Below are 22642 nucleotides of genomic sequence, written 5' to 3' on the forward strand. Positions count from 1 at the left end.
GAGGATCTTGCTATAGAGCATAGAGGATGAAGTCAAGGACAGCCCTAACCTTTCGTCAGCGATCTTTTAGTGGTCATAAAGACTGAGCCTTTGTGACCATGGGAAACGTTACCTCCCTGAGGCTGAGTTCCATCATCTGTATTATGGGAATAATAATAGCATTACCTCATATGGTTGTTGTGAGAACATGTGGAGGAAGAGCTTCACAAATGTTAGCTACTACCATCATCATTATCATCATTATTACTTACTATAGAAGTGAGCCTTCTTCAGAACACTTCTTTATAGACTAATTGAGCATCATGTGCCTCTTTGCCCTATTTTCTTAATGACGGGGAAATTGGAGACCAGGAGAATAAAAGGTTCTATCTGAAATAATGAGAACTCCATCTTCTCTTTTAATTATTACAAACTCTTAGAGAAATCTCAAGGCTAGCAATTTCAGCACAATGAATACATTTCTGACCATTCTTTTGAAAGTAGGTTTTGCATTGTCTGTTTTGGATAGGAGAAAATTATCGGAACATTTCAGTATGCTGTCTTCCATTACTTCTTAGGATGGTCCACTTAATAGCTGTAAAATGTTTGACATTTATGAACTACCAATTACATCAGCGGTACAGAATTTCAGCACTGCAGGCAAAGTTGCACTTCGTTGACATAACTCCAACAATCTTTCTTTTTTATTCTGATTTGTAGCTGTGTTTGTCAGGTCATCATAAAAGCCAGCTCTTCCTTAGCATCCTCTGAATTGATTAGCAAAATCAAAAGTAAAATATGTGGCAACTTCACGCACGGAAACTTCACACAGGATCAATTGATGTTATTAGTAAACTCTGAAGATGTTGCAGTGAAAAAACTAGGTAATTTTTTAGGGGGTGGCTATTGCAGTACAAATTTACTTCTTTTTTTTTTTTTTTTTTTTTTTTTTTTGCTTTTGTTACCCAGGCTGGAGTGCAATGGCGCAATCTCAGCTCACCGCAACCTCCGCCTCCTGGGTTCAGGTAATTCTCCTGCCTCAGCCTCCTGAGTAGCTGGGATTACAGGCACAAGCCACCATGCCCAGCTAATTTTTTGTATCTTTAGTAGAGATGGGTTTTCACCATGTTGATCAGGATGGTCTCGATCTCCTGACCTTGTGATCCGCCCGCCTCGGCCTCCCAAAGTGCTGGGATTACAGGCTTGAGCCACCACGCCCGGCCACAAATTTACTTCTTTTATTACAAAAGTCATAATGTATGCCTGGTTAAGGATTCTGAGTTCCAAAAGGAGAGAAGTCATCTTTATGTTCCTTTCCATATTCTTGGTACCCACTTGATCTGATGACCTTTCTACCTTTAAGAACTTATGGAAGAACAGAGTGCTGGAGGAGTTACCAAAGTCTCTGGTCAGCTCTGGGTATTAGCAATGGTCAGTCCATCAGTAGAATGGGAGAGTTTTCTCTCTTGCATAAATACTCAGAGAATTAAAGAGCTTCCTCATTAACACACAATAGATGCCCAATAGATATTTGCTAATTTATTGATTGATTCAGCCATATTATACATCTTGGCAAGTGATCTGGGTACTGTCCCAGATTTCTATCATGGGCATTCTCTGATTAGCAAAGCTTTCCTGGTAAAAGTGAAAGACTAAAAGGTCACTCCACCTCCTTCCCAGTACAGCTTTGTTCCTTTTTCCCAATAGACTGCTGTAGAAATCATTGAACTCACATAGCTCTAATGCCAGATAACACACACAGGCATCAGAATGCACAATCCGTGGCAATAGATTAAGTATCAGAGGGCAGCCTGGGATGGTGCAGGGGTGAGAGTGAAATGGAGGGCAGAAACGTGTTGAAGCCACAGGCAGAGTCCACCACGTACATGACACTAACAAATGTGTCCTAAGAGTGAGAGGAAGGCACCTTTCACCCTTACTCAGAATGGAGACTGAGACGGCTGAGCAAAGCTGGCTGGGCCACTTCTCACACCACTCTCAACACTTGAGGGAAAGATTTCCAGAATCAGGGTCATCAAACCCAGCGAGTGCTCAGTAAAAACTAGGAACTTATCATATAGACTTAGCCCAGGTCACATTTCCCTTCATGTGACAGCCAAACCTTGCCTTAGCAGCTGTCTGTGGAAGTTTGCCCTGTCCCTCAGCACCAACATCAAAAACAGAGCCCCAGGCTGCATGCAGTGGCTTACATGTATAATCTTAGCACTTAAGGAGGATCACTTAAGGTCAAGAGTTTGCGACCACCCCGGGCAACAAAGCAAGACTCTGTCTCTACAAAAATAAAAAATTAGCTAAACTTGGTGATGCACACCTGTAGTGCTAGCTATTCAAGAGGCTGAGGCAGGAGGATCACTTGAGGCCAGGAGATTGAGGCTGCAGTGAGCCATGATCACACCACTGCACTCCAGCCTGAGTGGCACAGTGAAACCTCATATAACAAACAAACAAAACAGACCTCCCCTGTCTATATTGATAATTTCAGATACACTGAGTTTACTAAAACAAAATCTATCCCAGAGTCCATTAAGAAGGGGGCCATTCCAGAGAGAGAAGTTGGCTTACAGTCTCGTCTTTGGACATAAAACTGATAACAGTGGGTATCTCAGAAGCTGGGCAGCTGGTAGGTGGGGGCTTTTGACTTTTGACTCTGCACTCCAATGTGTGGCTTGAATTTTTTCAATTCATATGTATTGTTTTAAAAACAAGACAAAACAGTGTCAGGTGAGGTGGCTCACGCCTATAATCCCAGATCTTTGGGAGGCTGAGATGGGAGGGTTGCTTGAAGCCAGGAGTTTCAGACCAGTCTCTATAACATAGCAAGAAGCCATCTCTACAAAACAATTTAGAAAAACCTCTCTCATCAACTGGCTGTTTTAATGAAAAGGATTAAATATGCAGTTATATTGGGTGGTTTATTATTAATAAAAAAACATTCCATGTAATGATATTTTCAATAAGTCCTGGTCCAAATGTCAAGGTAGAAAACGTTTGCTTTTTAATTTGCTGATCTTCACGTGCAGCATAGTAATAACATTCATAATAATATATAATATATTACTATATTATATTGTTATATAGTAATTTTAATAATGGATGTTCGTAATACTTTTCAGTGACTCTTGACCTTTAAAATGTGCATTCATTTTCTCGGTAGAGCCTGGAAACTGCAAAGCTGATGAAACCCTCTCTAAATACAAAGGGACATATAAGTGGCTATTAACCAACCCTACAGAGACAGCCCAAACTAGATGCATAAAAAATGAGGATGGAAACGCCACAAGAATCTGGTATGTTCAGGCCAAGTTCTAATTGCTAATTTAGATACACAAAGATCTGCTTAATTGGGGACATGTTTCTATGTCATTTGTCTGAGCGTGCTCCCTTCCTCCATCTCTAGTGCCAATATTTCTGTCTATTACCTTTTGGACCTGTTTGAACATACACATCCAACATAATAAGAAAAATTTTCAAGGAGACAAAAGGTAAAAGTTACCCATCATCCCAGAAGAAAATTCAAGAAGACAAAAGAGAAAAATTCACCCATACCCCCACTGCCTGAACGAAACTGTTTTTAGGTTGGCATGTATTTTTTTCATCTAGCCTTTCTCCATATGCCTTTAAATTTTATGTAGTGGTAATCACTGTCCTCATATCAATAATGCAATTTACCCTTCCATTCAGTGGTTTATCAAACATTTTCCATGTTTTACATTCATGATCTTAATGTTCATCTAAAAGAAAATGGCCTTGGAAACTAGTTGATGGGCCATAGTAATTTACTAAATCACTCTTCTATTGTTGACTTTATCATTTTCCTTTTTAAAATCATCAGCCCTCTTTTCTTACTCTCTGCTGTTCATGGTTTATGCCATTAACTTAAGTGGGCAAGACTAGAGGGGCAGCAGATTTTGACAGAAGCTAAAAAGCCCTCTTTTAGAAAGCAACTTCAAGGACTTTCTTTCTCCTCCCTGTGTCTAATCAGTCGGCAACTCCTGCAGCTTTGACGGTCCTAGTCAGAGCCCACATCTAGCCTTTCCTTTCCAACCCCACTGCCACTACCTTGGTGCAAGCCCTTATTGCCCACTCTTAGAGCAGTCTCCTTGCTATCTAACTGCATGGTACACCTTGCCTGCTCCACCAACTGTACCCCACGCTGCTGCCAGTGTGATCTTCCTGAAGTACGGCTGCCATCATGCCACCGTCCTGCTCCAGTTTGACATTGCCCCAAGAATTAAGTCCAAACCCCTCAATATAGTCCATCAGACCATGGGCTTCCTCTCCTGCTGCCTCACTCATTCTCCCTCCCTGTACCGTACACTCCAGTCAAAAAGGCCATTTGTTGTTCTGAGCTCAATGAGCGAAGCTTCCTAGTGTCTCTTTGTCTGCTTGTGCTGTTTACCCTTCTTGGGGTTGGGGACAGAGGTTTTTCTCTACCTCTGTCCTTTCTACCTTGTCCTCCAAGCTCAAATGCTGAAAGTAACATCTCTTTCCTTGGTGGTTTGGTAGATTCAGTTTTGTTTTTACAGCTTTTCATCTTATATTTGCCCTAAGTCTCGAGTAATTACATTTCGAGTTTTAAACCCCCTAATTACAAGCTCCTTGAGGGACCGATGAAACCCTGCCCTGTTTGTGCTACCTATTAACATTCCTAGAACAGAGTGGGTGCTCAATAAATGTGTTAGCTGACTTGAAATGAACTGGTTTTTTTTTTTTTTTTTTTTTTTTTTTGAGACGGAGTTTCGCTGTTTTTACCCAGACTGGAGTGCAATGGCACGATCTCGGCTCAGTGCAACCTCCGCCTTCTGGGTTCAAGCAAATCTCCTGCCTCAGCCTCCCAGGTAGCTGGGACTACAGGTGCGCACTACCATGCCCAGCTAATTTTTGTATTTTTAGTAGAGACGGGATTTCACCTTGTTGACCAGGATGGTCTTGATCTCTTGACCTCGTGATCCACCGGCCTCGGCCTCCCGAAATGAACTGGTTTAAATTTGGGGAGGGTGGATGATGAAGGAAAATGGGCTGTAGAGGACTCTATACTAATTGTTTTGAGTCAGTTAATATGCTGAGATAGAGACCACATTCCAACAGGAAATTCTCCTTTAAAAAGGGTAAGAAGGGATAGTGAGAGTAAAGAGTCATGTCTAGAGGAGCAGTATTTCTGCCTTGACTCTTGGCCAGCGGAACATTGCCATGCCCCATTCCCATCTCCCTTGCCTGTTTATCCATCCCGCTTCCCCTTTCCCACATGTTGATTCTAGATTCACTTGCTCCTAATAGCAAAATTGCTTCATTTCACAAAGTAGTACTAGGCTCCCACCTTTGCTCACTATGCCAGGAGGCTGGGGACAGGCGAGGAGAAGGCACGCCAAGGATACACCCGTTCCGTTACCATTTGCTTTAAGACTATCCTTGCCTCATCCTCTGATGAGAAAGCTCTTTTCTCTCTTTTTCAGTTTAATCAGCATCAACACAGGCAAATCTCAGTGGGAAAAGCCAAAGTTTAAACAATGCAAATTGCTTCAAGAACTTCCTGACAAGATTGTGGATCTTGCTAATATTACTATAAGTGATGGTAAGATTGTTCTGTACATATAAGACAAATTATGGAACTTTGATTACTTTGCCTACTTGACCTCAAACCAAAGACAGCATAGGAAAACATCACTTAGGAAAATCTACCTTACGAAAATCCAATTTCAGAACCAAGATGATTAATGTTGGTGGAGGTGGTGATGGGGCATGAGATGTTAGGACTATCAGTGTTTCAGTGATTTTTGTTTGTTTTTGTTTTATACATTTTTTTTTTTGAGACTGAGTTTCACTCTTGTTGCCCAGGCTGAAGTGCAATGGCATGTTCTCGGCTCACTGCAACCTCTGCCTCCCAGGTCCAAGCAATTCTCCTGCCGCAGCCTTCCGAGTAGCTGGGATTACAGGTGCCTGCCACCATGCCTGGCTAAGTTTTTATATTTTTGGTAGAGGCGGGGTTTTACCATGTTGGTCTCATGTTGGTCTCAAACTCCTGACCTCAGGATCCACCTGCCTTGGCCTCCCAAAGTGCTGGGATTACAGGCATGAGCCACCGCGCCTGGGCTTATTTTACTTTTTTGGCTAATTATTGTTTTTATTAATTTTAATTAAGAAATTAATAGGTAATACTTCACTGAGTTCAATATTCAAAAAACAAAAAGAGTATATGTAAAACATGTCTCTCCCACTGCTGACCTCAGCCATTCAGTCACTATCCACAGAGACATTTTATGCATTCATAATGGCATGTATATGTATACATCCACATATACTCGCCCTCACTTTTTGTACACAAACTGGAGAATGCTATACACACTATTCTTCACCTTGCTTTTTTGTCTTAATAGTATATTGCAGAGTTTATTATATATAAATACATATATAAATATATAAATTTATTGTCTATAAATATATATAATCTCAGTATATAAAGAGTTTCCTCATTCTTTTTCCCCTGCTGCATGGTATTATACCACAATAAATGTGCCACAATTTAGCAATTTAACCTGTTTCATGTGGATGAGTATTTAGGTTGTTAGTAACATTTTTCTTTGAAAGCATGACTGTACAACTATTTTTGTGGTTTTTTTATTGTAGGGAAAATAGTATAACATATTTTAAAAGAACTTCCATTTTTGATGTTGTATAAGATGCCTTAGAGATGGCATTGCCTAAGCAGCTAATCTAGAAGGTTGCATTTCTTTCAAAAATACATTTGTAGACCATGTTGGCTTTTATTTTGGTTTGTGACACTGTTAGCATATTTCATATTATAAGGTAAAAGAGATTCAAAATAAAGAGTACCTCTTTAAAATAAAAACCTCACTGCTTCAAAGAATATTACACATATGTCACAATTTTGGGAAAGAAGGGTATACCTAAAGCACACATCCTTGAACGTGGAATTGCTGGCTCAATCATACTTCTGATGGTGTCAAAATGCTCTCTGTAATACTTACAACATTTTAGATTCCCATTTGCAAGGTATTAAAAGTGCCTTTTTCACAATTCCTCCATCAACACAGCATTTTGTTATCAGACTTCTGGATCTTTTTGTAATTTGATAAGCAGAGATCGATATCTCAATATAGTTTAGATATTTTTAATGGAGATGTTCACATATCATAAAATTCACTCATTTAATGTGTACAATTTAGTGGATTTTTAAAAGGATATTCGCTAGATTGTGCAACCATCATCAGTAATTCCAGAATATATCTTCACCCCAAAAAGAAACCCTGTACTCATTAGCAGTTTCTCCATTTCTCCCCAACCCCAGCTCTGGGCAACCACTAATCTACTTTTTGTCTCTATGAATTGTGCCTATTTGGGGCATTTAATGTTTCTGAGGTTCATCTAATGTTGTAGCATGTATCATTGCTTCATTCATTTTTACGGCTACATTATATTCCATTATATAGACATACCACATTTTGCTTATTAACTCATCAGTTGATGGACATTTCTTTTCCACCTTTTGGCTATTATTAAAAATCTGGCTATGCACATTTACGTACAGATTTTGTGTAGACATACGTTTTCAATTTTCTTGGGTATACATTGAAGGGTAGAATTGCTAGGTCATATGGTAAGCCTATGATTAGCTTTTTGAGGAACTGCAAAGCTGTTTTCCACAGCAATTGTGCCATTCTACATCTCTGCCAACTCTGTATGAAGGTTCCAATTTCTTCACATCCTTGTAAACACTTATGATTATTGTCCGTGTTTTAGATTATGGCTGGTAGTAATGCCCTCCCAGAGCACCTTTATTCCTGATTTTAGTAATTTGTACCTTCACTTTTTTATCTTGGTCAGTCTAGCTAAAACTTTTTTTTTATTTTGTTAATTTTTATAGTCTTTATTTTTGAGAGCAGTTGTAGAATCACAGCAAAACTGAGCACAAAGTACATAGCTCCAGCATATACCCTCCCCCAACCACATGCACAGACTCCCCCACCATCAATATTCCCCACTAGAGTGGTACATCTGTTACAATTGAATCTACACTGATACATTGTTATCACCAATACTTCATAGTTTTAGTGTTCAGTCTTGCTGTTGTACATTCTGTGGGTTTGGACAAATGTATAATGACATGAATTCACCATTACAGTGTCATATGGGATATTTTCACTGCTCTAAAAGTCCTCTAACATCCACTTATTCATCCCTCCTTCCTCCCAACCCCTGGCAATCACGGATCTTTTTACTATCTCTGTGTTTTTGTTTTTTCCGGAAGGCCATATAGTTGGAATCTTACAGTATGCAGTCTTTTCAGATTGGCTTTTTTCACTTAGTTATGTGCATTTAAATTTCTTCCATGTCTTTTCATAGCTTGGCAGCTCATTTCTTTTTGGCACTGAATAATATTCCATTGTCTGGATGTACCACAGTTTATTTACTCATTCACCTACTGAAGGACGTCTTGGTTGCTTTCAAGTTCTGTTAACTATGAATACAGCTACTATAAACATCTGTGTGCAGGTTTTTGTATGGATGTTAAGTGTTCAACTCATTTGGGTAAAGAACAAAAGGTGTGGTTGTTGGATTGTATGATAAGAGTAGGTTTAGTCTTGTAAGAAGCTGCCAAATTGCCTTCCAAAGTGCTGTGCCATTTTGCATTCTCATCAGCAATGGGAGTTTCTATTGTTTCACATCCTTTCCAGCATTTAGTGTTGTCAGTGTTTTAGATTTCGGCTATTCTAATAGGTGTGTAGTGGTATATCATTGTTGCTTAAATTTGCAATTCCTTAATGACATATGTTGTTGAATAGCTTTTCATATGCACATTTGCCATCTTTATGTCTCCTTTGGTGAGGCATATACTATAGGGTGAATGTTCGTGTGCCTCAAAAATTCATACGTTGAGATTCTAACCCCAATGTGATGGCATTTGGAGATGAGGCCTTTAGGAGGTGATTAGGTCATGAGGATGGAGCCTTCATGAGTGAGATTAGTGCCCTAATAAAAAAAGCCCCAGAGAGCTTCTTTGCCCCTTTCACCACGTGAGGTTACAGTGAAAAAAATGGACGTCTATGAGCCAGGAAATGAGCTCTCACCAGACACTGAATCTGTTCCTCATAGACAACTTGCTAGACATGACTGTATTACATAAAATGGGTCCCTCCCATAGTGAAATGTCAGAAATTGAGGAACAGGCATTCCAGTACCTCGCAGAAGGGCCAGGGAATTGGCCTTGAGGCAGTGAACTTCTCAGACCTGTTTTCCTTACAGAGAATGCAAGTTTTAGATCCTTGCTGAGGACTATCTAGAAGAATGAGAAAAGGAAACACAGCTCTGATGATTTCTAGATCAGAAACCAAGAGTCAGGGCAATAGGAAATGTTACAGCTTGAAGGGAATGGGCAGAAAGACGGAGAGTTTGTGTTTCACGCTGACCTCCCTCCTTCTGAGTGACACATTTTCTTTAGACATGTTAATAGAATTTTTTCTTGTGGAAGAAAAAGTTAACAAACAGTCATAACCACAACAGAATTGTTGTTGGGATTTTTAGAAAATTGACTGTGAGAAGTCATTTTATATCTAGAAAACTACCATGGAGTTAAAGAACAATTGGATGATGATTGTAATGTATATAACTGAAAAGTAAATTATTGAGTTTATTATCTTTGGAAGAATCCTATTCTACTTGTAAATTAGGGGCTTAATGAACAATGAATACAATATAAAAGAAAGAAAATGGGCCGGGCGCGGTGGCTCACGCCTGTAATCCCAGCACTTTGGGAGGCCGAGGAGGGTGGATCACGAGGTCGGCAGATCGAGACCATCCTGGTCAACATGGTGAAACCCCGTCTCTACTAAAAATTACAAAAAATTAGCTGGGCACGGTGGCATGTGCCTGTAATCCCAGCTACTCAGGAGGCTGAGGCAGGAGAATTGCCTGAACCCAGGAGGCGGAGGTTGAGGTGAGCTGAGATCGTGCCATTGCACTCCAGCCTGGGTAACAAGAGCGAAACTCCGTCTCAAAAAAAAAGAAAGAAAGAAAGAAAGAAAGAAAGAGAGAGAGAGAGAGAGAGAGAGAGAGAGAGAGAGAGAGAGAGAGAGAGAAAGAAAGAGAGAAAGAAAGAAAGAAAGAAAATGTATTCACATTGAAACAATATATTTTCTTTTGCTTTCAATCTTGCTGACAAGCATTAGATATCTTGGTTGAAGAAAAACTCTTCAGCTCTCTCACTTAAATACTCATTTTTCTTAATTCTTTAACATCACAGAGTTAGAAAAGGTACTGTTATTTCAAAGTTTTTGGGGTTCTCTTCTGTGGTCAATGTTTGTTACCTCCATGACAGTAAAGATGCATCAGGCTCTAGTGACGTTGACTAGAACTTTTCACAAAACTCTCTCCTGAGGACTGTCTAGAAGAATTAGAAAAGCAAACACATTCCACCATTGGGGCAGGATAGTGAGTGCTTTTTTTTTGTTGTTGTTTAACTTCTTGTTACCAAGGCTGGGGTGCATTGGCGCAATCTCGGCTCACCGCAACCTCCGCCTCCTGGGTTCAAGTAATTCTCCTGCCTCAGGCTCCCGAGTAGCTGGGATTACAGGCACACGCCACCATGTCCAGCTAATTTCTGTATTTTGAGTAGAGACGGGGTTTCACCATGTTGACCAGGATGGTCTCGATCTCTTGACCTCGTGATCCACCCACCTAGGCCTCCCAAAGTGCTGGGATTACAGGTTTGAGCCACCGCGCCCAACCTTGAGAAAGCAGTGGAATTCCCAGGAGGTCAGGTAGGAAGACTGCAAAGCACAGCTGTTCCAACCCCCAACATGGTGGAGAAAAGGGCCAAAGGCAAAGATGCTACACAAAGTGATACTGAAGAGCTCAAGCTTTGGAGTTAGCACTAGGTTAGATTATTTCAATGTTTTAACTTCTTAATCTATTTAAAAGGGATAATGTGAGTACTTTCATGACTAATATGAAGGTTATTGTGATGAATAGATGAGAAAACACATATAATGCCTTGCTGTTGTATCCTGTCTCCAAAATGCCCACCAACTCATTTGTCAATTGGGAGTTGAATCAGGGCTGGCTTGTGACTGCTTAGCCCAGTAGAATTTGGAAGAAATGGCTTTGCCAATGATGGGACTAACGTTTAAGGGGACTGAAAGTTTCTGCATCCTTTCTCTTGGTACACTCTCATTTGAGATGCTTCCTCAGAGCCAGCCACCATGCTGTAAGTAGTTCAAACAGTGGTGTGCTGAAAAATATTTAACAACAAGCTCTACCCAAGGAAGGTACTGGTTTGTAGCTTTTGCCAGTTTTCATGGTATAATACCATCTCCTCCATGGCTGCATACAAACTACAATGTAATGTATAGTCACTGAACTATAAAGTTGGTAAGAGATGTTTGCACAGATACAGTAGATATGTAAATAATCACAAGAGCATAGATTAGTAAAATATAGCAAAATAATTGGGAAGTGAAGTGTTTTGAGTATCATCATTTTAAAGTATAATTTATGCAATTGTAGGTTTACATAATTTAATTTTTAATAATGGCCATGTTTAACAACTAGCTCACAAAATTCCTGAAAATTTAACAATTGGTTCTCATTAGCTGGTACAAGCTGGCTCCAGTACATCACAAGCCAGACCCAGCACCCTACTGAGCCTACACCACTGTGGGAGGCCATGTGTAGGGAGTACAGCCAACAGCCCAACTGACTAGTCTGCATCAATTGCCAGACACGTGAGTTAGCCCTCTTGGACATCCAGCCCAGATTAGCCTTCTGATGTGTTCAGCCTCAGCTGCTATCTGATTTCAACTGTGTGAGACACTCCAAGCGAGTACACTCAACTGAGCCTAGTTAACACACAGAACCATGAAGGATAATAACAAATTGTTGCTTTAAGCCATTAAGTTTTAGGGTGATTTGTTATACCGCAAGAGATAACCTGGAACACTGGCTCATAGAAATTGCTCAGTAAATAGCAGATATTATTATTTAAAATGTTGTAATTACTGGCAGATTAACTGTAACAGTATTTCAAGGAATGAGGATCAATTTATTCTTCAATAAATAAAGGAGGAGTCCCTTTATTGCTTTTGCTTGGGGACCAGGAATTTTTACACGATGAGTGTAATTCACCTTGAATTTTCCTTAAAAACTATATAACTCCAGAGAAAAAGTCTATTATCACTTTTCACAGTATAGTTAGTCTCCCATTGTCCTGCTGTTTACTTTCATTCTGCCACAGCAGGGACTACGTGAAAGTGAAATTGCACCACTGAGGCCCAAAATCATGACTAGGCAGCTCTTGCTATTCCATTTTCAACAGTCTGAGCAATTTAATAAGAGCAGTAGAAAGTTCTGTGAATGAGCTCACTATCTTTTTCTATCATCCCTAGTCTTAATATTTTCTCAGTTTCTTTAACTTACCAGAAGATAGATGTTAACTGGGACAAAATATTAATTCAAAAACAATTACAACCTTGTTCAATCACCTCTCTTCCTCCCATCTCCTCAGGGAGAACTCTGTCTTTGCTAGCTCAGTTCCTATGTGATCCTTTATTGGACAAATCGAGGTAATGGCTGGGGGGAGAATTGAGAGGATCTCAGTTATGATTGCTTATTTTACATTGATGGGGACAGAAAGTTTGCAGAAAAAAGGATAGAATAAAGAAAGAATGTAAGGAGGAGGAGGAGAAAGCAAAAGGTAGTGTGTGTAGGCTTTTAAAGGTGTTAAGTTGTGGGGAGCTTGGGGTAGGAGAGAGATTTGAGGAGGCACAACTATGCAGGTCATTGAAAGAGAGGGAGGAAGAGAAAGACAGAGAGAGAAGGGATGAATTTTATGCTGAATTATTTTGTTTTCCGAAACAGGTTGATTATTTGTAATATAACCTGGGTTAAGTGCGTTATGAGTGTTAGCTCTGTCTGGAATTTTTCTTAACAAATTGCATTTTTTTGAACATTTTCTTTTATATTTTGGTTATTGGACTTGAATGTGATTGCTTTAAGCTAGGAAGACACCACAAGAAAGCTCAGCTTTATATGTGTTCTATTGAACTAAAATCTAATTTGTGCTGTATTCATTTAACAAAGCTCTTCACTTTAAAAGTGGATCGTGATTCAAACAAAACAACTATTTAGAAGAAGCATTTATGAGACAGGAACTTTTGGGCACTGACAGGATATTTGATGATTTTGAATATTATTGCTAATAATTAAATTTAATTTTAATTGTTATTGTGGTTGTGACATGTAAAAATCCTTTATTTTGGAGATACATACCGAAGTGTTTATGGATAAAAATAATATCATGTCAGTTTGAAATAATCTGGGGTTGGGGAAAAGGTGAGTGGGAGTGTAGATAAAATGAGATTAGCCATTTGTTGACACTTGTTGAAGTTGGGTGATTCATGAGGACCATGGAAATTCATTATGCTGTTATTTCTACTTTTGTGTATGCTTGCAAATTTCCATAGTAAAACGTGAAGAAAAAAGCGAGTGAGTTAATATCTATTGTTCTTACTCTCTGGAAAATCTAAATTAACTGCTTTTTATTACGATGTAGTCCATATTTGCTTTTTTTCTGTGGTTTGATGGTTCTTGACAGGAAAATGTAACCACCACCCTTAATTAAGAAAACATAGACTGAGTGTTTGTTGATGTTTGAGTATAAGATGAGATCTACTTAACACAATCCAATACTCAAAAGTCTCAATTTAATTAGAATAAAATTTCAAGATAATTCTTCAGGGACAAAAAGAGTTCCCTGTACATTTGAAAAAGGATTTAGTGAATGAAAACTTTTTAATCAATAAAAACTTGACTTACGTTCTACTTTCTGGGACTACATCTATTGTAGAAACAAAGGGCCAACGTTTTCCTTCTGTAAACGTTTTACCTTGGTAAGTATTCTCATCTCACCCTCTTTACTCTTTAAAGGGAAGGAAGTACACCAGAATGGCAGAAGACTAAGTCATGCAGCTTTTATGTCTCAACTTTCTTTCCCCAGAGAATGCTGAGGATGTTGCAGAGCACATTTTAAATTTGATAAATGAATCCCCATCCCTGGATAAAGAAGAGACAAAGATCATTGTTTCTAAAATATCAGATATTTCACAATGTGATGAGATAAGTATGAACCTAACCCACATTATATTACAAATAATCAGCGTTGTTTTGGAAAAGCAAAACGATTCAGCCTCTGATCTGCATGAAGTTAGCAATGAGTAAGTATTAATACTTTGGAGAAAGACATTATTTCTTAAGATTTAAAATGCAGTCGGCCCTCTGTATCTGTGCATTCTGCATTTGTGAATTCAAACAACCACAGATTGCAAATATCCTTAAAAAAATCTTGCGTTGATAGTGAACAAGTACAGACTTTTTTCTCATCATTATTCCCTAAAAAATACAGTATAACAACTATTTACATAGCATTTGCATTGTATTAGGCATTACAAGTAATCTAGAGATTAAAATATACAATGATGTACATAGGCTATATGAAAATACTACCCCATTTTATATCAGGTACTTAAGCATCCATGGATTTTTGTATCCATGGGAGTCCTGGAACAGATCCCCCAAAAATATCAATGGACGACTGTGTATATTATCAATTTTTTGGCATACAGTCATCATCGATTTTAAAAGTCAGGTAGTTACACATTGAAAGCTCAGTTAGTACAATGCAATGGGGTCACTTTACTCAAATATTCATTGTGAAAGGATGTATTTGAATTCTAACTGAATCTTAGTGACAGCAAGTTTTCAAGTAAACAGTTACCCCAAACCAGACCCCCAGTCTATTTCCCCAACCTTTGTGCTCCCTCAGTGTTCTTAATGTGTATAAAATGTATCCAACCAATGTTAAAGTGAAAAACTCGACAATAGTACCAGTTACCTCCCTCCAACTTCACAGCCAATCAATAACCAACTCTTGTATGTACTCTGTACACCCACTTATAAAATCCCTTAAATATTCCAGTGGAATTCATTTACTTCTCTTCATCTCCTCCACCACCACCACCCTATTCCTAGACCTAGTTCTCTCACCAAACTGTCTATAACAACTTCCTGGCCAGGCACAGTGGCTCATGCCTATAATCCCAGCACTTTGGGAGGCCGAGGCAGGTGGATCACGAGGTTAAGAGATTGAGACCATCCTGGTCAACATGGTGAAACCCCGTCTCTACTAAAAATACAAAAAAATTAGCTGGGCATGATGGTGCGCGCCTGTAGTCCCAGCTAATCAGGAGGCTGAGGCAGGAGAATTGCTTGAACCCAGGAGGTGGAGGTTGCGGTGAGCCGAGATGGCGACATTGCACTCCAGCCTGGGTAACAAGAGCGAAACTCCATCTCAAAAACACAAAACAACAACAAAAAACTTCCTAAATGATCTCCCTGCCTCCATTCTTGACCCTCTATGGGTCATCTTCTACATGGCACCCACGGTAATCTTTTAATGTATATATCAGATCATGTCCTTATCTTGCTTTTAAAACCACTCAGTGGCTTTCCATTACACATAGAATGAAATCCAAACTTCTTATAAAGTCTTACGAGGCCCTGAAGGGTGTCGCTTACATGTTACAATTTTGTTAATTTTCACAACAATCTTTTGAGATGAGTGTAGTATTACTTCTGACTTTGCAGGTGAGGAAGCTGAAGCTAAGTGAGATTACTGTATTTGGCCGCACAGTTACATATGAGAGGAGCTAAGATTTAGACATCAACTTGTCTGATTCCAAAGCCGGTGCTCTTATTTAATAATTCCTAAGTGATATAAAGATAGTGATTAAAACACAAAGAAAAGTCTTGCAATGAGGAAATCTTGTAAGGAGGTGGGTTTTACTTTTAAGGGGTAGGATGCTCTTCTCCATCTGTGGGTTCTTGCAGAATTCTGAGGATAATTGAGCATGCTGGTCACAAGATGGAGTTTTCTGGACAGAGAGCAAATCTGACGGTGGCTGGGCTGGCTTTGGCTGTGCTGCGGATGGACCACACATTTGATGGCATGGCCTTCAGCATTCACTCCTACGAAGAAGGCACAGATCCTGAGGTGAGTGCAGTTCAGAGAACTGAAAGCCAATCAGCCAAGCACTGTTTCAAGTCTTCATTCATTTACTCCTTGGGAGACAGAGAGGACACTCTGTTAAGGTTTTAATCTTCAGGGGACCTTATGGAAATGCAAACATCCCAGGGAAGATTCATATATAATCTTTAGTAGGCTGACACCTTGGTTGGAATGGTGTCTGTGAATTGTGCAATGATTGGCTCTGTGACCCCAAATTATCTCAAATGTCAGTTTATCCTTGGCCACCATTTATGGAACACATTATATGTTGGACATTGTGCTACTGTCTCCTTTGTATAGATAAGGAAACAGAGAAGTAATTTGCCCAAGAACACATAGTCTAATGGCTAAGCCAGAATTCAATCCTATGTTTGTCTGACTTTGAAGCCTGGGCCCTTTCCACCATATCATCCTACCTTAGCCATTGACAGGTTATAGGCTGCCAATCCTGCTCAAGACGATTTCGGAGATCAGATTTTTTTTTTTTTTTTTTTTTTGAGACGGAGTTTCGCTCTTGTTACCCAGGCTGGAGCGCAATGGCGCCATCTCGGCTCACCACAACCTCCGCCTCCTGGGTTCAGGCAATTCTCCTGCCTCAGCCTCCTGAGTAGCTGGGATTACAGGCACGCACCACCATGCCCAGCTAATTTTTTTGTATTTGTAGTAGAGACGGCGTTTCACCATGGTGACCAGGATGGTCTCGATCTCTTGACCTTGTGATCCACCCGCCTCGGCCTCCCAAAGTGCTGGGATTACAGGCGTGAGCCACAGTGCGCGGCTGAGATTTTTTTTTTTTACAATTAAAAACTAATAAAATTTGCATATAAGAAAATGCACAAATCCTAAGTATACACCCTCTGCATTTTGATAAATGTATACATCTACGTAATCCAAGCTTCTATTAAGATATGGAATGTTGACCAGGTGCAGTGCCACACCTGTAATCCCAGCACTTTGTGAGTTCAAGGTGGGAGGAACACTTGAGCCCAGGAGTTTGAGACCAGCCTGGGCCATATAGTGAAACCCTATCTCTACAAAAAATAAAAAAGGCCAGGCACGGTGGCGCGTGCCTGTGGTCCAGCTACATGAGAGGCTTAGGTGGGAGGATCACTTGAGACCAGGAGATCAAGGCTGCAGTGAGCCATGACTGCACCACTGCATTCCAGGCTATGCAACAGAGCAAGATTCTGTATTTTAAAAAAGATCTAGAATATTACTATCTCCTCTGAAAGCCCCTTGTGCCCTTTGCAAGTCAGTCTCTGAAACTACTGCCTGCAATGCCAATCATTGTTCTTCTTTTTTTCCCATCATAGTTTTTCCAGTTTTAGAACATTATATAAATGAAGTCTTACAATATGTATTCTCTTTTATAAGGCTTCTTTCATGTAGCATAATGGTTTTTCTTTGAGTCATCCTTTTGTTTCAGTAGTTCGTTCATTTTTATTGCTGAATGCTATTCCATCGAATGGGTATACCACAGATTCCTTGTATATTCTCCTCTTGATGGACGTTTGGAATGTTTCCAGTTTGGCTATTATGGATAATCCTGCTATGAACCTTTGTGTATAAGTCTTCATGTGACCATATGTTTTCGATAAACACTTAGGAATGGAATAGCTGGCACGTAGGTGTATGTTTATTATTTCTTTTTTTTATTATTTTTTAAGATGGGGTCTTGCTCTGGCATCCAGGCTGGAGTGTGGTAGCACAATCTCTGTTCACTGAAAGCTCTGCCTCCCAGATTCAAGTGATTCTCCTGCCTCAGCCTCCCAAATAGCTGGGACTACAGGCACTCACTGCCACGCCCAGCTAATTTTTGTATATTTAGTAGAGACTGGATTTCACCATGTTGACCAGGCCAGTCTCAAACTCCTGGCCTCAAGTGATCCACCTGCCTCAGCCTCCCAAAATGCATAAGCCACCTCACCCGGCCTGTAGGTATATGTTTAAATGTATTAGAAACTGTCACAGTGTTTTCGAGAGTCGTAAATGATGTAGAGTAATTTTTCCTGCTCATATTAGTTATTTGTATATCTTTGGTGAAGTATCTGTTAAAAATATTTTGCCCATTTTTAAATTGGGTATTTTCCTTTTTTATTGCAATAGTTTTTGGGATACAGGTGGTTTGGGGTTACATAGGTAAGTGGTGATTTCTGAGATTTTATTGTACTCGTCACCTGAGTAGTATACTCTGTACCCAATATGTGGTCTTTTATTCTTTACCCCCTACCACCCTTTCCCTTGAGTCCCCAAAATCCATTATATCATTCTTATACTTTTGTGTCCTCATCATAGCTTACTTTCTACTTATAAGTGAGAACATATGATATTTGGTTTTCCATTCCTGAGTTATTTTACTTAGAATAATGGCCTCTATCTCCATCCAAGTTGCTGCAAAAGACATGATTTCATTCCTTTTTATGGCTGAGTAGTATTCCATGGTGTATATATACCACATTTACTTTATCCACTTGTTTGTTTGATGGAAACTTAGGTTGGTTCCATATCTTTGCAACTGTTAATTATGCTGCTTTAAACATGTGTGTGCATGTGCCTTTTTCATATAATGACTTCTTTTCCTTTGTGTAGATACCCAGTAGTGGGATTGTTAGATGGAATGTTAGTTCTAAGTTTAGTTCTTTAAGGAATCTCCATACTGTTTTCCATAGTGGTTGTATTAATTTATATTCCCACCAACTGTATAAAAGTGTTTCCTTTTCACTACATCTATGCTAACATCTATTGTTGTTTGGCCTTCTAATTATGGCCATTCTTGCAGGAGTAAGGTGGTATCTCACGGTGGTTTTGATTTACATTTCCCTGGTGATTAAGGATGTTGAGCATTTTTTCATGTTTGTTGGCTATTTGTCTATCTTCTTTTGAGAATTGCTTATATATGTCCTTTGCCCACTTTTTGATAGGATCATTTGTTTTTTGCTTGCTGATTTGTTTGAGTCCCTTGTAGATTCTGGATACTGGTCCTTTGTCAGATGCATAGTTTGCAAATGTTTTCTCCCACTCTGTGGATTACCTTTTGACTCTGCTGATTATTTCTTTTGTTGCACAGAAGCTTTTTAGTTTAATTTGATCCCATTTATTTGTTTTTGTTTGTGCATTTGCTTTTGGGGTCTTAGTCATGAGTTTTTTGCCTAGACCAATGTCCAGAAGAGTTTTTTCCAATGTTATCTTCTAGAATTTTTATGGTTTCAGATCTCACATTTAAGTCTTTGATCCATCTTGAGTTGATTTTTGTGCAATTCAAGTGATGGTGAGCCAGTTTCATTTTTCTCCATGTGGCTTACCAATTATCCCAGCACCATTTTTGGAACAGGGCGTCCTTTCTCCACTTTATGTTTTCATTTGCTTTGTCAAAGATCAGTTGGCTGTAAATATTTGGCTTTATTTCTGGGTCTTCTATTCTGTTCCATTTGTCTACATACCTACTTTTATACTGATACCATGCTGTTTTGGTAACTATAGCCTTGCAGTATAATTTGAAGTTGGGTAATATGATGCCTCCAGATTTGTTCTTTTTGCTTAGAATTGCTTTGGCTATGTGGGCCTTTTCTGATTCTGTAAGAATTTTAGAATTTTTTTCTAGTTCCATAAGAACGATGATGGTATTTTGGTGGGAATTGCATTATGTGTAGATTGCTTTTTGCAATATGGTCATTTTCACAATATTGATTCTTTCCATCCATGAGCATGTGATGTGTTTCCATTTGTGTCATTTATGATTTCTTTCAGCAGTTCTTTCTAGTTTTTGTTGTAGAGTTCTTTCACCTCCTTTGTTAAGTATATTCCTAAGTGTTTTATTTTATTTTGCAGCTGTTGTAAAAAAGATTGAGTTCTTGGTTTGATTCTCAGCTTGGTCAGTGTTGGTGAATAGCAGTGCTGCTGATTTGTGTACATTGATTTTGTAACCTGAGACTTTACTGAATTCATTTATCAGATGTAGGAGCTTTTTGGATGAGTCTTTATGGCTTTCTAGATATACGTTCATATCACTGGTGAACAGCAACAGCTTGACTTCCTGTTTTCAAATTTGGATGCCCTTTCTTTCTTTCTCTTGTCCGATTGCTGCGACTAGGACCTCCAGTACCAAGAAATGGTAAAAGTAAGCATCCCTCTTATTACTGAGTTGAAAAGTGTTCTTTACATATTCTGGATACAAGCAATTTATCAGATAAATGTTTTGAAAATGTTTTCCTTATGGCTTGTCTATTTTCTGAATAATATCTTTTGATGAGCAGTTTTTCACTTTCTTATTTTTTATTTTTTTATTTTTTTGGAGTGTGGGTCTCGTTCTTTCACCCAGACTGGAATGCAGTGTCTTGAACACAGCTCACTGCAGCCTTGACCTCCTGAGGTCAAGCTATCCTCCTGCCTCAGCCTCATGTGTAGCTGGGACCACAGGCACGCACCATCATGCCTGACTAATTTTTTAATTTTTTGTAGAGATGGGGCTCTCACTTTGTTGCCCAGGGTGGTCTTGAAGTCGTGGGCTCAGGCAATTCCCCTGCCTTGGCCTACTAAAGTGCTGGGATTACAGGCATGTGTCACAATGCTCACCAAATTTTTTTAATATTCATGAAGTCTAATTTATAGTTCTGTTTTCTTTTATGGATAACCATATAGGACTTGTCTAGGATATCTTTGTCTATCAGGAAGTCATGAAGACTTATGCATTTCTTTAGAAGCTTTATGATTTTAGCTTTTATGTTTAGAACTTGATTGATTGATTTGTGTATTGCATGAGGTAGGAGTTGAGGATTATTTTGTTTTATGTAGATATCTAGCATTTCCAGCACCATTTATGGAAAAGACCTTTCCTTCCCCATTGGCTTGCTTTGGTAACTTTGACAAAAAGTCAAATAGTTGTATAAATGTAAGGCTATTTCTGGGCTTTCCTATTATGTTCTGTTTTGTTGTTGTTGTTGTTGTTTTGTAAGCTCTATGTTATTACCAGGTCGTCTTGGTTCCTGAAGTGTTGAAGTCAGGTAGTCTGAATACTTCAACATTGTTGCTTTTCAAGATTGCTTTGGTTATTCTAAGCCTTTTACATGTCCATATAAATTTTTGAATCTGCTGATCAATTTGTATAAAAAACCTGCTGAGATTATGGCTGAGATTGAGTTGAAGCTACTGATCAATTTTGGGAGAATTTATTTCTTAGTAATATTGAGTCTTCTAATCTAGGAACATTTATTTAGTTCTATTTAAATTACTCTCAGCAATCTTTTGTAGTTTAAGTGGGGAGATACTGCATGTATTTTGATAAATTTATTCCTAAGTATTTTTAAAATGAAATAGTTTAAAACTAGATATTCCAATTATTTGCTGCCATTACATAAAAATGCAATTGATTACATATGAAATATATACTATTATTTATATTATATGCTATATATGTATATATATATATATACACACAAACACATTTTGTTTCTTATTCACTTGCTAAATTCACTTATTGCTTCTAGAAATTGTTTTAGAGATTCCTTTGAACTTTCTATGCAAGCCAACATTATCTGACAATAGAGAATTTTATTTATTCTTTACTGATTTTTATTCCTTTTATTTCTTTTTGGGGGCCTATTCTGATGTTTAATACTTCCAATAAAATGTTGAATGGAAGTGGTTAAAGTGGGCATCCTTGTCTTATTTTTAATATTAGGAAAAAAGTATTCGCTATTTTACCATTACAGTAATACTATTGGTGTTTTTGTTTTGTTTTTTAAAGTTGTCCTTTATTTGATTGAGGTAATTACCTTCTATTCTAAGTTTCCTGGAAAAAAAATGCTGTTGAATTTTGTCAAAAGCTCTTTTTGTACCTCTTGAAGTAATCACCTGGCTTTCATGTTTATTCTCTTAATTTGATGAATTATATTGATTTTAAAATATTAAGCCAATCTTGCATTCCCGGAAGAAACCCTACTTGTCAGGTCATGATGCGTCATCATGTTGTTGTGGTTGTTTTTTTTGCTATTTTCTATGTGCTGATGTTTTGTGAAGTATTTTTGCCCTTACATTCATGAAGAGCGTTGGTCTGAAATTCGCTTTTTTTGTGTGATTTGTTTGTCAGACTTTAGAAAGGTTTTGGCAATATCATAAAAGTGAGTTGGGAAGTGGTCCCTCTTCTATGTTCAGAAAGAGTTATTCATTGAATGCTTTATAGGGCTCACTAGGAAACCCTCTGGGCCTGAAACTTCTTTTTTTTTCTTTTTTATTATTATTATATTTTAAGTTCTGGGATACATGTACAGATCATGCAGGATTGTTACATAGGTATACACATGCTATGGATTTCTTTGTGGGAAGTTTTTTGATAGCAAACTAGATTTATTTAGTGGCTATAGAGCCATTCAGATTTTCTGATTCATCTTGTGTCAGTTTTTGGATAGTTGTATTTTTCTAAGAGTTTATTTCATCTAACTTGTCAAGCTATTGGCAATAGTTCATACTGTTTTCCTATTATTTTTTTAACATCTATAGGATTTATAGCAGGAGTCAGCAAACTTTCTGTAAAGGGCAGATAATAAATATTTTAGGCTTTGCAAGCCACAG

General features: G+C 38.6%; 1 protein-coding gene across 4 annotated transcripts in view; it reads left to right on the plus strand.

The window, feature by feature from the left end:
- Positions 1 to 22642, plus strand: part of ADGRG4 (adhesion G protein-coupled receptor G4) — a 114714-nt gene that overhangs the window by 52587 nt on the left and 39485 nt on the right. For all 4 annotated transcript variants that reach the window (XR_008478841.2, XR_008478842.2, XM_035288871.3 and 1 more), the window contains exons 9-13: positions 700 to 863; positions 3155 to 3287; positions 5454 to 5572; positions 14009 to 14225; positions 15898 to 16060. Coding sequence is in view for 2 of the 4 variants with exons in the window: in XM_035288871.3 (XP_035144762.3) it covers positions 700 to 863; positions 3155 to 3287; positions 5454 to 5572; positions 14009 to 14225; positions 15898 to 16060 (796 nt within the window). In the remaining 2 variants the exon portion in view is untranslated. The remainder of the gene's footprint in view (positions 1 to 699; positions 864 to 3154; positions 3288 to 5453; positions 5573 to 14008; positions 14226 to 15897; positions 16061 to 22642) is intronic.

This window comes from Callithrix jacchus, chromosome X, assembly GCF_049354715.1.
Source record: "Callithrix jacchus isolate 240 chromosome X, calJac240_pri, whole genome shotgun sequence".
Taxonomy (NCBI): Eukaryota; Metazoa; Chordata; class Mammalia; order Primates; family Cebidae; genus Callithrix; species Callithrix jacchus.